Consider the following 14516-nt stretch of genomic DNA (forward strand, 5'->3'; position numbering starts at 1 on the left):
CACAATATGGCAGAATTCACTCTAAGTATGCTAGTCTTACAACCAAATTCAAAGCTACCATGTGATTCATTATTGGTACAATCCAGTTTATAAACATTTAAATGAATGTGATCTACCCCACCTCTCCTCCTTCAAATACCCCTCCACTCCATCAAATCCCTCACGACCTTCCCAGAATAAAAAACAGAAAATCTCTCTGTAGCTATATACTTACTTGCTGGAGTCTTCGTGGTACTGGAAAAGTTCCTGTTTAAGAAACCAATGAAAACGTAACATTACAAAAGGAGATTAATCTGTAAATTTAAGGTGTTTGACAGTGTATAGAGTGGACAGTGGACATTTAAGGTGTTTGACAGTGTATAGAGTGGACAGTGGACATTTAAGGTGTTTGACAGTGTATAGAGTGGACATTTAAGGTGTTTGACAGTGTATAGAGTGAACAGTGGACATTAATGGTGTTAGACAGTGTATTGAGTGGACAGTGGACATTAATGGTGTTAGACAGTGTATTGAGTGGACAAAGTGATTGTGTGTCTTCTATCATCCATATGCAAATCAGCATTTGTACATAACAAGTTATTTCTTATTAGAACATAGAGCTAGACTTCAATCTTGAAGAAACCATACGTTTGACATGAAAGCAGTGTAATGAAATTAAGTATAAACCTCCCCATACCCAGGATTTCCAAAATACCCAGGATTTCCAAACCAAATTAACCATCATCATGGGTGACAGTTTAAATTTTATAACATTTAAAAATCATACCCACAGGTGTGTGTGCTCAACTAATTATATGAACATCATTTCAGGTGAAGTTTAATAATCCTTTTCATTATATATTTCTTTGAATGATCCTTTCTCATGTGATTTTATCAGAAGAAAGATTGTTTTTACTTAACATCATGTACAGTTGTTACATTAATGTTACTCTTATACACAAAACAATATCATGCTTGTTTGCTAGCTTCAAGCATGGAGCTATTAAAAATAGCTCCATGCTTCAAGTAACCAAACTTTCCTCTGTGTTAACTTTTAATTAACACTGCCAAACCATTCCACCAGTAAAACATCAAGATTTCACAAGAATCATGCCATGGCTTCTGCAGTCACAAGTCATAACACACTAAATTAATGCTTGAACATCCTTGTAAGCATTTTATCTTTCACAAAAGGGAATTAGGGTGCTTCAGGTAAATATCTGTGAATCTCCTACTGCAGCCTGACAGAATAAAGTAAAGGGCTCTCTGAGGACACAACAACTTACTGGAATCTCTGAGGACCCAGCAGCTTTACTACTGGATTCTCCTAAATACTACAGACTTGAGTAAAGGGCTCTCTGAGGACACAACAACTTACTGGAATCTCTGAGGACCCAACAGATTTAATGCTGGATTCTCCTAAATATTCCAAAACTTACTGGTTTGGATATTTTTGAGTGACGAGCTTACCTGTCTCCTCACAACCTTAGCACCTCATTCTACCATGCCTATAAAGTCCTGGTAAAATAATAACACGGTGCGCCCTCTATGACCGGACCCCCCCGGTCACTCTTCCTTTCTCATGAGACCACTCCTTAAAAGTGGCCTCACGGTCACGGAAATAGGGGTGGCTAGAACCCTCTGGCCACCCCCAAAGACTCCCGTCGACCTAACTCCCTAAAGGTGAGCCCCTAACAAAAAGTCACTGACGCATTCCTAGCAGGGGGGAGTGTAACCCTCCCTGGCGCAGCGGGGAGGGGGGACTGTCTCCTGAACCCTGCAGGCGAAACTACCCCTTATCCTAACAAGGAGCCTAATCTTGTAAAGACCCAACACTTGCTAACCTTAAGACAACTTAGGTGAGTACGCATACGAAAAAACATATATACTGTACGATAAACGCATACGAAAAGCACAAAGTTACCTTCACCGACAGACATGGCTGGTGAATCTTAGTAATTGTTGGCTCTGTCTATCTGGTGTGGTGCCTGGAGTCGTGAGTCTAGTCGAACGACCGGGCCGCTGTATCAACTTTGACCAGGAGTTCCTCCAATTTCCTCTGGGCCGGATTCCTAAATATGTGATAGGATGAGGCCCCTTGCTCGGCCTTCAATCTTTCTTTGGCCTCCTGGGGGATGGTTGGGCATTTGAATAACGCCCTCCAGGCCTCGTCTGGCACCCTGACTGCCCTGTCTGCCTTGGCTGGGAAGGCAGTCCACCTGCTCTTGTCGGCTATGGCCTCGAACCTGTCGTAGCAGGTCGCGTCAACGGGCATGGTGGTTTTAGGCTTCGATGAGGCCTCGCCGGTTGCTGTTAGATTAGACACCCGACCTGCCTTCTGTGGTTGGGTCTCAGGCTCCTAAAACCCCAGGTGCCGTCTGAAAATGTCGGCCGCCTGTGTCATTAACTCCTGATGAAGGGCTCCTCCCGTCATGGGAGCCTCCTCCGGTTCGTAGCTTGGACCAAAGCTATCTTCCATCGGGTCGTAGTCGAGGGGGTCTGTGGGATCCATAGGATCCCCCTCGTCCTCCAAGCTGGATAGGTTTACCGACGCTCTGCAGTCCAGGACGTCTGGATCCGAGGCCGGTTGTGGAGCCATGGTAGGGCCGGAGCTGGTGGAGCCTGGTAACTTGTCTGTCACCGTGGTTGCTCTCTGCTCTAACAGGGGGCATAGCAGGCCGGTAAGTTGAGCCAGCCATGCTGGTTCCTCACTCCTGTCGCCGTCTCAGGGACCGGCGCCTCCTCTTCCCTCTTCTATAGCCGTGGTCAGACAACTCTGAGGATTAGTCGGAGGCCGGGGAGTATCTTCTCCTTTCCCTTCGTCTCGGGGATTTTGATCTATCCCTTCTGGATCTGCAGGAGATCTCTTTCCCCCTGCTTTCCCGGGTCGGAATGTCAGTATGCTATGGGACCGGCTCCATCTCAGCGACCCTTCGATCGTATTCTCTTTCGGACCCGAGCTCTCCATGTCCTGCGGCCTGCGCTCTGTGGGTCTCTCTTGCTGCAACCCGGACTGAGACGTAGCCTCTAGCTTGGCCGAGCCGGGCCTCTTCTTGAGAGGTCTTTTCTTGGTAGGAGCCTTGCCTTTGCTCCCTGCCCTGCCCTCTGGCAGTAACCAAACCGGACGTTGCCGGGATCGTTAGGGGTACTCTTTCTCTGTCTCTCTCTCCACCTCTCCTTCGGCCCTCTCCTGGCCACTTTCCTCATCTCTCTCCACTTCACCCTCCTCCTCTCTCTCTCCAGTCTCTCCTATATCCTCCTCTGGGGCACTGATGGCATTTGGAATCAAATCCAGCTTGCCCTGAAGCTTGCTTCTTAGACTCGTAAGCCACTGGTTTATCTCCTGCCACTGGGCTGGTGAAAACTTTATGCAGACCAGGCATGGGTCCCGTCTGGTGCAGGTTCTACACTTGGGACATAAATCGTGCTCGTCCCAGGCTCTGCCTGGCCGAAACATCGAGCAGTTGATACACTTCAGCTGGTTATGAGACATACTGAAACACTCGAATTAAGGAAAGAACTCTTAGAGCTTAAAAAACAATGCAAGCTAACAAGAGAACGGGAGATAACATGGGGAGGGAAATAAGCTAACAGAGAGTAGAGGTACGTAGCGTAACCTAGCAACGGTAAAGTACGAAAACGCTGCGAAAGTGTCCTAACAAAAATCAACATAAAGCTGAAAAAGAACATGAGAGAGCAAAATATAGAAGAAGAAATAACAAAAAGCAATACAAGGTAAACATGCTATGAACATGAAAATACAACAACACGTCTATAGCATGGGGAAGAAATATGGCGGGAAACCTAGGCAGTTCGCGGAACTGCTACCCCCGCAAAAAAAAACCCAAGGGCGGAAAGGCACTAAGAAAAACAGTCCCCAAAACCCTCCCTTTCAATGAAAAGGATACTTATCGGTCTGGAAAGGACTGCAATACTCCTAAGAATCAGAAGAAAGAAACTTCCAATGATCGCTAAAGAAAACCAAGACGAAATCCAAGGGAAATCTTTCCACAAGAAATTCGTGTGAAGACACTTTTAATGGTAGAATGAAAAAGGAGGAGTGACCGGGGGGGGGGTCCGGTCATAGAGGGCGCACAGTGTTATTATTTTACCAGGACTTTATAGGCACGGTAGAACGAGGTGCTAAGGTTGTGAGGAGACAGGTAAGCGAGGAGTTAAGTAAATACTACAAAATTGAGTACAGGACTCTCTGAGGGACCTACTGATTACTGGAATCTCCTAAATACTAGAGAATTGAGTACAGGACTCTCTGAGGGACCTACTGATTACTGGACCCTGCTAGTACAGAACTGAGTAGAAGAGTCTGATAGGAACGCACTGATTACTGGACTATCCAAAAGGAATGTGTACTGAGGGGGACAGATATCAAATGTTGTATGTTGATTATACATCTATGTTTCTGTTGATCACTTGGCTTATACTCTCACCTACGACCACAGTGACTGAATACAGGGGAAAATTATAGATGTGAATATGCAACCATCATACTGTACAACTGTCCAAAAACCACAATTATAAGACTGTCCAACAGTACTACAGATAAGATTACAAACATGTCCTAGCTAACACCACAGTGACTGTATGACTATAGACAACTGTCCTTGGACAACACTAATTATAAGACTGTCCAACAGTACTACAGATAAGATTACAAACATGTCCTAGCTAACACCACAGTGACTGTATGACTGTAGACAACTGTCCTTGGACAACACTAATTATAAGACTGTCCAACAGTACTACAGATAAGATTACAAACATGTCCTAGCTAACACCACAGTGACTGTATGACTGTAGACAACTGTCCTTGGACAACACTAATTATAAGACTGTCCAACAGTACTACAGATAAGATTACAAACATGTCCTAGCTAACACCACAGTGACTGTATGACTGTAGACAACTGTCCTTGGACAACACAAATTATAAGGCTGTCCAACAGTACTACAGATAAGATTACAAACATGTCCTAGCTAACACCACAGTGACTGAATGACTGTAGACAACTGTCCTTGGACAACACTAATTAAAAGGCTGTCCAACAGTACTACAGATAAGATTACAAACATGTCCTAGCTAACACCACAGTGATTGTATGACTGTAGACAACTGTCCTTGGACAACACTAATTATAAGGCTGTGCAACAGTACTACAGATAAGATTACAAACATGTCCTAGCTAACACCACAGTGACTGTATAACTGTAGACAACTGTCCTTGGACAACACTAATTATAAGGCTGTCCAACAGTACTACAGATAAGATTATAAACATGTCCTAGCTAACACCATAGTGACTGAATGACTATAGACAACTGTCCTTGGACAACACTAATTATAAGGCTGTGCAACAGTACTACAGATAAGATTACAAACATGTCCTAGCTAACACCACAGTTACTGTATGACTGTAGACAACTGTCCTTGGACAACACTAATTATAAGGCTGTGCAACAGTACTACAGATAAGATTACAAACATGTCCTAGCTAACACCACAGTGACTGTATGACTGTAGACAACTGTCCTTGGACAACACTAATTATAAGGTTGTGCAACAGTACTACAGATAAGATTATAAACATGTCCTAGCTAACACCACAGTGACTGAATGACTATAGACAACTGTCCTTGGACAACACTAATTATAAGGCTGTGCAACAGTACTACAGATAAGATTACAAACATGTCCTAGCTAACACCACAGTGACTGTATGACTGTAGACAACTGTCCTTGGACAACACTAATTATAAGGCTGTCCAACAGTACTACAGATAAGATTACAAACATGTCCTAGCTAACACCACAGTGACTGTATGACTGTAGACAACTGTCCTTGGACAACACTAATTATAAGGCTGTCCAACAGTACTACAGATAAGATTACAAACATGTCCTAGCTAACACCACAGTGACTGTATGACTGTAGACAACTGTCCTTGGACAAGACTATTATTAAACTATTGCTATTAACATGTCCGAGATAAGAATATAACATATCCTACAGTACCGCCAATAAGTAACTTGGTAAACCGTGCTCTTTTTTGCGCTCAGTGCATTTAACCACGCTCTATCTTTTGTTAAAACCCGCATTGAAATGCGGGTAATTGCGGGGAACTGTTTATCAGAGCGCAGATTCCGTCAGAAGGCTTCCCTAATTCTATTCATGCCCGCTAGAAGTGTGAAGTTCATTGTTACCGTCAGACGGTCAATGGCTGTAATCCTACTTAATTCCTTCCAATCCGGTAACAAAAGAATATCGATCGTTGCCGGTAGAAGGAAGACCGAAGGTTTATACTCGGTCAAAGAAGGGATAGTGTTAAGCATGTATCTTAAACTGTTTAAATTCAACATACAATACAAATGTCCGGGCAAAAATATGTGCGCAAAATAATTGACCATTAAATCCCCCAAAAAAGGAATTCACATTTTACCTGTACGAGGAAAATCATTGGTACAGCAGGCTGTCGTCTGATGATTTGCATGCTACAGTATTGTACAACATTCTTACAATGTGCGTGAAACATTTGTTCTTAGTTAAACTTGGCAACTCGCCAAGAAACGATTGTCAGTGGAACGTCTATACATAGTGAAACAGCGAACAATATCCAATGCACCAAGTCTTGTCTCGTATTCGTAAGCCTATGAACAGTACTCTATAAATCAGTGCAACGTTTCCTAGCCTAATGTGCCTAAAGTCCACACAAAACACGAGGCCTGATGTTACTACTAAAAATGATATGTTACCCCGAAAGGATAAGGCACGAAGTTTCCTTCTTGCTTTTTTTTACTTCTGTTAACCAGAACATATCGGGGAATAAAATAAACACGTATAAGAAATGTTTTCCCTTCAACACGAAACTATTCTCGTTTAAAACAAGTTTTACTCGCGCAGCACAGTACCATTCATAATTTGCATATTACAACAAATTTACACTCGGCGTCCAGATGGCGGGAAAATGTAATATCATGTTCAATTTGTTGTGTCGTTCCCATGGTGCGATGAACTTGTTGTCAAGTTCGAATATCGATGACCTACTTATGTTCTGTGACCAATGTCAATGGGAATTATGTGTGTAAAAAGTCCGGTTTTTCCACGTGTTATATGCATAGAAGTTTTACGTAAGCGGAGCGAATTCCGGGGAGGCTCGTTGATTGTGAGTAAGCACTTATCTAAGCACCAGTATTTGTGAAAAATAGCGTTAGGTTTTCAGACATTCTCTTTGAATCTCCCTTCCATATACAGTACTGTGATCGCTTAACGATCGTACAATTTCGAAGAAACGATATTCTGCGATTTTGTACGATTTTATTCGACGTTATTCGAAATTATGCGATTTTGCGCGATTTAAAAATTTGTTGAAAAATTCGGACGAAAAATTTGATACGATATTCGCACAATTATTCACGGTTTTTGCGGTCAGTTTTACAATGTACAAAATCGCACAAAATCGTTGAATAGGCCTTTTAGAATTACAACAGTCGTTTTTTGATATTACGTGTGTTCAAAGTATACAACACAACTTTCATCTATGGTTCAAAGCACATAGTTACGAGACTCAATGTCATACATTCAATATGCACAGTGTACAGTACCGCTCACGTATAACTGGACATGTGTACGCGCACATGATCGTGTAAAGACGTATAAACAAGTACAATCGCGAATAAACTCGTTGACAAACAAATTGCCGCGTAGACACCTCGTATAATCCATGTACGAGTTTCTACGCAGGAAATGCTATTGTGCTCAATGAATAGGATTAAAGTCGCCGAAAGAATTTGAAAACCTAGAAGAAAAATAAAGTGTTACTAAGCGTTTCTTGTGTCAATTTTTTATAATTTACCGTTGGCTCCAACTGAATGAAAAGAAAAAAAATTCCACCCAACAACTGAAAAGAAAAAAAAACTTCCACCCAACAACTTTGAGTTTGAAGAAGGGCCGGTTAAAAACAAAACATGTTTCTCGTCCACGCAATGGGCCTCCTTTTACATGATTCCCGTGTTTTTATTCGGATTACAAGAAAGCTAAAGTATCCTTAAAAATTATTTTGTAAAGGTTGCCACATATTCCAAACTAGTATTAGCGCTGGAAAAGAAGAAAAATGGCCGCCCGTTTTTTTCAGATCTCAGTACGAGAAACATGTATTTTATTTGGATAATAGAACAACTTTCGTTAATGTGGTTAAGTTAATATTTTCCTACCTTAGCTATGTCGATTTTATAAAATCTTCATGAAAACAGACTTTTTTGAAAATGGAGTTTGAAGCTGTCAAAAATTTAATAAATGCTTACCGTTAAATACTGGCGTCAAACAATACATGTCGTATATATTCCAATAAAGATCCACAAAGGATAACAATGCTAAGTAGAGCTTACTAAAGAGAAATAGAAGCTGCATGTACATGGTCATTTTAAGTATCCAAGTACTATACAAAGAGATTGAGTTCACCGAATCACCCCTTTTCCCTACCTTCTGAGGAAAACCGTCTTTTATAAAATATAGTACCATACAATACTTTACATTTGATACAAAAGTTACTTCTACAACCCCAAAATTTGTATGTGTCGCAATAAGTTTTAACCGCACAGCATAGTACCATTAATAATTTGCATGTTACACAAAGTTACACTCGGCGTCCAGATGGCGGGAAAATGTTACATCGTGTTCAATGTATTGAGTCGTTCCCACGGTGCAATGAACTTGGGCAAGTTGCCAAGTTCGAATGTCGATGACCTACTTATGTTCCGTGACCAATGTCAATGGGAATTAGGTGTGTAAAATCTCGGGTTTTCAACTTGTTATATATATAGAAGTTTTACGTAAGTGGAGCGAATTTCGGGCGTCTCGTTGATTGTGAGGAAGCACTTATCTAAGCATCAATATTTGTGAAAAATATCGTACGGTTTTTCTTCAGAAAATATTTTTGACTAGTAATTGGAAACTCAATGTATTAAGAAGAAATGGGTCTAAACCTTATCATTGCATTTTGGGGGAAGCCAGATCTTCAAGTGCAAATTATTGTTTTTTTCATTGAAGGTTATCGTAGTTTTCTTGCGAGGTGTATACGGCGTAACTTTCGATGTAGGCTTTCTGATCATATAGCCTACCCTGTATATCATTCGTCGTAATCTCGATATCGAATGAGTTACGGTATTGTCTTAGTGGAGAAACATTCAGACTGTCTCCGAATATGTTCGTCATTTTTTTTTGGGGGGGGGGAGGGGGGTGGCACAACAATTCTTGTGTGGGTAGGGGCCCGTTCCCCGTGCCATCCCGTTTTACAGTGCCGTAATTTAATAACGTCGTACGTGGTCTCATTTCGTGAACAAGAAGTTTTTTACTATTTAGGTAATCAATAGCCCAAAGACTCCCAGGGTCCCTATAAACACCTGTTAGCTCATCCTGCTGCCGTGATTGGGCAATAAGTACGCGCGTTCCTCGTTTTTCCTCAGGTAGGCCTACCTCCGTAGGCATTCTTGGGAAAACCACTGATCTGTACAGATCAGTGGGGAAAACAAACATTCTGGACGTCAGTAATATATATAAGCTAGTCATAGCAAGATCCTTGCAAGGAAGACACGTGCTTGGCTGTGTACAGGGCTAGCGCTGTTCACTATGTTATCGGCGTAGTACGTAGTTTTAGTCGCAAGGTCTTTTTAATTTTGGGGACGGGTGAAGGGAGGTGATGGTCACCCTGTTGAGGCGACTGGTAGTTGGTAAATATCGGTAACGTATAAGGAAATATCGGTCTGAAGATGGGAATAAGGATAGTGGAATTCCAAGCCCAAGCTTGATCAAGCCCCTAATGAGAGGTGGGGTTAGGACAGCTAAGCCCGGGTAAACGTTGACCAATGTAAATAAACTATTGCCTTGGGGTGTAAAAGATACGATGGATTTTATCAGTTGTGGTTTCCGCCGCTTGCTTATTTCTGTATCAACATAAACTGTGTCTATTTTCATACTGGTTGTGCATGTGTACAATGGACGGATGCAGCGAGAATGAAGGAATTACGTAAGGCATTGCTGAGTAGTACACAGTGTATAGCTGCCCGTGTATATCCGCATACATACAGTATAAAGTTTGAGTTGCTTTCTTGAAGACGTCCAGATAACCGGAAAGGCCACCATCATTATTACTATTATTAGTATTATCGATATTTTCCTGTACCATATGTCGCAGAAGTAGACAGAGTAGAGTATGTGGTCGGAAGATGAAGTATTCGCATTGCTTGGCATTTGGTGCGACGAAAATAATATGTCGAAAACGCTCCAGTGTACTGAGACATCTGTATGTATGGGAGAGAAAAGCGTTTAGCCTACACACCATGCAATACTAGCAAAATACATTGCAGTGGAATTTCTCGTTGGCAACTTGCCAAGAAAAGTTTTCACATCTATGTCTAGTCCAATGGTACAGTACAATGGTACGGACATCGAGCCCAGCCCAACCATTTTGTGTTAGGGGTCAAATATTTCTTTTGGGTAAAGTGTGCGAACAAATTTTTTTCCAGAGTTGTTGGAACATTGTACGCACACAAAGTCGGCATATCTGCTAGACATAATTGATACGATTATATTTAGGTTTTCCATTTGATTTATTTTCATTTTGGAAACTATGAAACATTTTTTTTTACTTAACCCCCACTCAAAATATTGCGCCTCAGGTACGAACAATGATTTCCCTGCCCAGTGCATTGACTTTTTCAAAGGTGGTAAACGTTGGCCGTATCAGGAAAGCCCCGGTAGAAAATAACTCCTTATGGTTTACACTAAAAAAATGCAATGTTTCAACTAAACAAAAGGCTGCGTCTTTCTGTAACAAAGCAACTGTCAATCACTCCCAACAAACATTGCATGTCGGCCGTCCGTCCAGGGTATTTTATTCTGTGCACCTGTTGCTAGCCAGCTACATCTGATACAAGGCAAAGAAATTCCGCCTTTTGGTGTAATATGCAAATGATGTCTTGTGCAGTACTGCACTGGCGACACATGTAAACAATCTGTGTAGAGCTAGCTGTTATTAAATAACTTTTGTGTCAATGCACTGTGAGCCTATGGTACATTTCAAGACGTTTCTTTCTTTTTTTCTGAGGTGGTCGGGAAGGGGGATTGTTTGGGTGTTCTAAATCTTTTGTATCCTCCTAAATATAAAAGATGGTATTTTTAACATCTAAAACTCTAATGTACATGTAGTTTCTAATTTTCATCGGTAAGGTTTACCGAGTGAGAATAAAATTTGTCTAAAATTGCCAGTTTTACCGACATCGTAGTTCGTACGCACTTCCGTTTATCCTCCGTCACGGATCTTTATTGGAATATATACGAAATGTGTTGTTTTGAACATCATCTGCATTTTACATTAAGCATTTTAATAATCGTTGTGCTTCAAAATCCATTTGAAACACGATTTCTTGTGCTTGAAATACAAATCCAACAAAGGGCTAGGCTATTGGCGAAATTAAACTGTCAAATGTTTGAACCTATAAGCACTGTAGCGACAGTTGTTATAGACCAAGCAAAATACATGTTGATCTCGTTCAAAATTTTACAGAAAAAAACTTTTTCTTTTTACCGGTAAATTACTTCCGTGCCCATTATTGAAGTGAATTGATTCACACATGAAAATACATTTTAAAAGAAGCATCGGTGGGAAAAACAAATTCCATGTTTTTCGCTTTTCAAGATTTAATGAATTCCGCATTTTACCGCGATATTCCGCGAACGCGGAAAACCACTGGACCTCGACCAGTGAGCGCCTATGCTTTTCATTTCATTGATTCTTTTTCGACATCTTTATTGGAACGGCTCCGAAAATTCTAATCTTTCACCTCGCCCGTTCATAGTTAATTCTCTGCTTCATTAAGCACACATTCCTGTGGTCAAATGAACGATTTTTACATGCGTAGAATTGTGCGAAATTTCGTTGAAAACTTCGTGTACGAACTTGTGCGAACTTGTTCGATATTATGCGATATTATTCGAAATTCTACGATCGTTGAAAATTTTTGTACGATAGTTAAGCGATCACAGTACTGTATCTCTCTTTCTCCGTCCACTCAAAGCTCGACATTTACGCTAATTCTTTTAGGGGGAAACTATCGTAAATATCGAAATATCGCGATAACTTTTGAACTATTTATCGTGACGGTAAAAAGCAAATATCGCCCAGCCCTACCTCCACGCTATGAATAGCGTTGAATCGATCGGTTCACTCCCATTGTGTTGGTGGTGAATAGCGAGCGCAGGGAATTTGCGTTCTTTTATTTGGAGTGCGGGGAAAGTAGCGTACCTTTATTTGGAGCGGGGTTAATTACAGTTAAGCTGCGTTTTGCGCTGAATCGCGCTAGTCTTTACCAAGTTACCTATTGGCGGAACTGTAACACCTACAACCTGTCCTGTCACAGAATGCAAACATTAAATTGTCTGAAAGCATCCTGTATTAGTTCCTTCTGTGTGAACATTATCTGTACTTACTGAGATGGTATACATCACACTAAACAATCAATTGCATCCAAAGAGACAAGAGTTGATTTTACTGACAACAATACTTCATTTTTGCTGGTATTCATGAATATTCATTTTTGAACTGCTATAATCCTTGGTGTTCATGCATATATTCATTGTTGAATCGCTTTAATAAATCAAAACGGGAAGATAAGGGGGACACCTGCAGAGCAATCTAAAAATACACTCAGGAATTGATTAGAGTTGAATATTAAATGAACTCTTTATACATGATTAGTTTTATTCTGCGGTCATTTCTACTTATCTGCCATTTGAATGGTACATAATGGCTAAACTCAGGACTCAAGGTAATTTATTACTGTCAATGGCAGAGTGCCAATCAATTTAGTTTTATCTCTAAGATGATAAACAATACCAATATCTTCACATATTTCCTGTTTGGTCTTTCACATATTTCCTGTTTGGTCTTTCACATATTTCCTGTTTGGTCTTTCACATATTTCCTGTTTGGTCTTTCACATATTTCCTGTTTGGTCTTTCACATATTTCCTGTTTGGTCTTTCACATATTTCCTGTTTGGTCTTTCACATATTTCCTGTTTGGTCTTTCACATATTTCCTGTTTGGTCTTTCCAATGAGAGGAACTATGTTTTGATATCATACAATACTCCACAAATGAACAAAAATGAAACAGTACTTCCTCCTGTTTCAAGAGCAGCCTATATAAATTTATACACAATACTGCACTCTTCATTTTCACTAAATCAGTTCTGCATTGTGTGTACATGCTATTTATAATTGTACATCTTTCTTTCAATTGCCACAGATTTTTTTCTTTGAAGCCTATCACATCAGCCTTATTCTAAGAAGAAAAAATTCACTTGATTTGAAGGTTAAAATAAACCTATATTCAAAATGACTTTCTTTCTTGGTGAGAGAAATGTATTAAATTTCATTACAATAATAAAGTTCATTCTATGATCTAGCACTATCCTGTCATCACAACCTTTCAAAACGTGACAATCACTCAGGCAGCCTTAGCAACTGAAGCATTTAATACATAACTTTGTTGTCATGACAACACAAAACTACACACACACAAACCATCATTAAATTCCTTTTTCATATGGATCCTTTTAGAAGGATATGATTTTATTCAAGATGGTATAATTCAGTCTTTGCAATATGCTGTTGATCAGAAGTAAAGTTACCAGGAAAGAAAAAGATAATTGGGAGGAGCTAGAGTCCTGATGAATTGATGAGTTAGCTTTGCTGGTTGTAAAATCCAGCATCACATTGCAACTCCTTACATCTCACTTTACAGAATCTTTTCTATGGTGTTTACTCTTGAATAAACTGCTTTCATTCCTGACTTAACTATATTTTAAGTTACATACAGTACACAGTGTTTCCTTTTTTGCAGTAAAGTCCTTTTTATTTTGTCACACAGTATCTTATCTGACCTGGTATGGTTATCATGTTTTGATGGCACAACCAATGAAGCTGTGTTCCATGCTATGTTTCCACGAAAAAAAGGTCACATTATTGGATGATGAACTAACGAGCTAGACTTAGCTAGAAGATATCTTTCACCATCATACCAAGGCTATCAGAAATTGGAAGATTTTCCCACCTTCGCACTTGTTTATCAATTGTGGAGCTAATTCATAAACAAAAAACATAGCAAAGTAGCGCTTTCCATTTTAATGGTTACCATTGTGGTTACAAGTACTCAATTGTTTCTGACTTCAATTAAATGCATTAGAAGTAGAGAGAACAAGTTATTGGTATACACAGAGTAAAAAGCAGGCCTCACCAATTGCTTTTAAATGTACTTGCCATTTGGTGACCGTGACTAAAACTCCACCCTCCAAAACAATCACCACTATGATTGCTGTTCAAGTCTCAATACATGCTACTATGATTGCTGTTCAAGTCTCCATACAAGCTACTATGATCACTGTTCAAGTCTCCATACATGCTACTATGATCACTGTTCAAGTCTCCATACATGCTACTATGATTGCTGTTCAAGTCTCCATACAT

At 40.3% G+C, this 14516-nt stretch overlaps 1 protein-coding gene across 11 annotated transcripts in view; it reads right to left on the reverse strand.

The window, feature by feature from the left end:
- LOC139974506 (probable 3',5'-cyclic phosphodiesterase pde-5) overlaps nucleotides 1–14516 on the reverse strand; it is a 137938-nt gene that overhangs the window by 70797 nt on the left and 52625 nt on the right. For all 11 annotated transcript variants that reach the window (XR_011795495.1, XR_011795496.1, XM_071981706.1 and 8 more), the window contains one exon: nucleotides 215–246. Coding sequence is in view for 9 of the 11 variants with exons in the window: in XM_071981706.1 (XP_071837807.1) it covers nucleotides 215–246 (32 nt within the window). In the remaining 2 variants the exon portion in view is untranslated. The remainder of the gene's footprint in view (nucleotides 1–214; nucleotides 247–14516) is intronic.

The sequence above is a fragment of the Apostichopus japonicus genome, chromosome 9, assembly GCF_037975245.1.
Source record: "Apostichopus japonicus isolate 1M-3 chromosome 9, ASM3797524v1, whole genome shotgun sequence".
Classification (NCBI taxonomy): Eukaryota; Metazoa; Echinodermata; class Holothuroidea; order Aspidochirotida; family Stichopodidae; genus Apostichopus; species Apostichopus japonicus.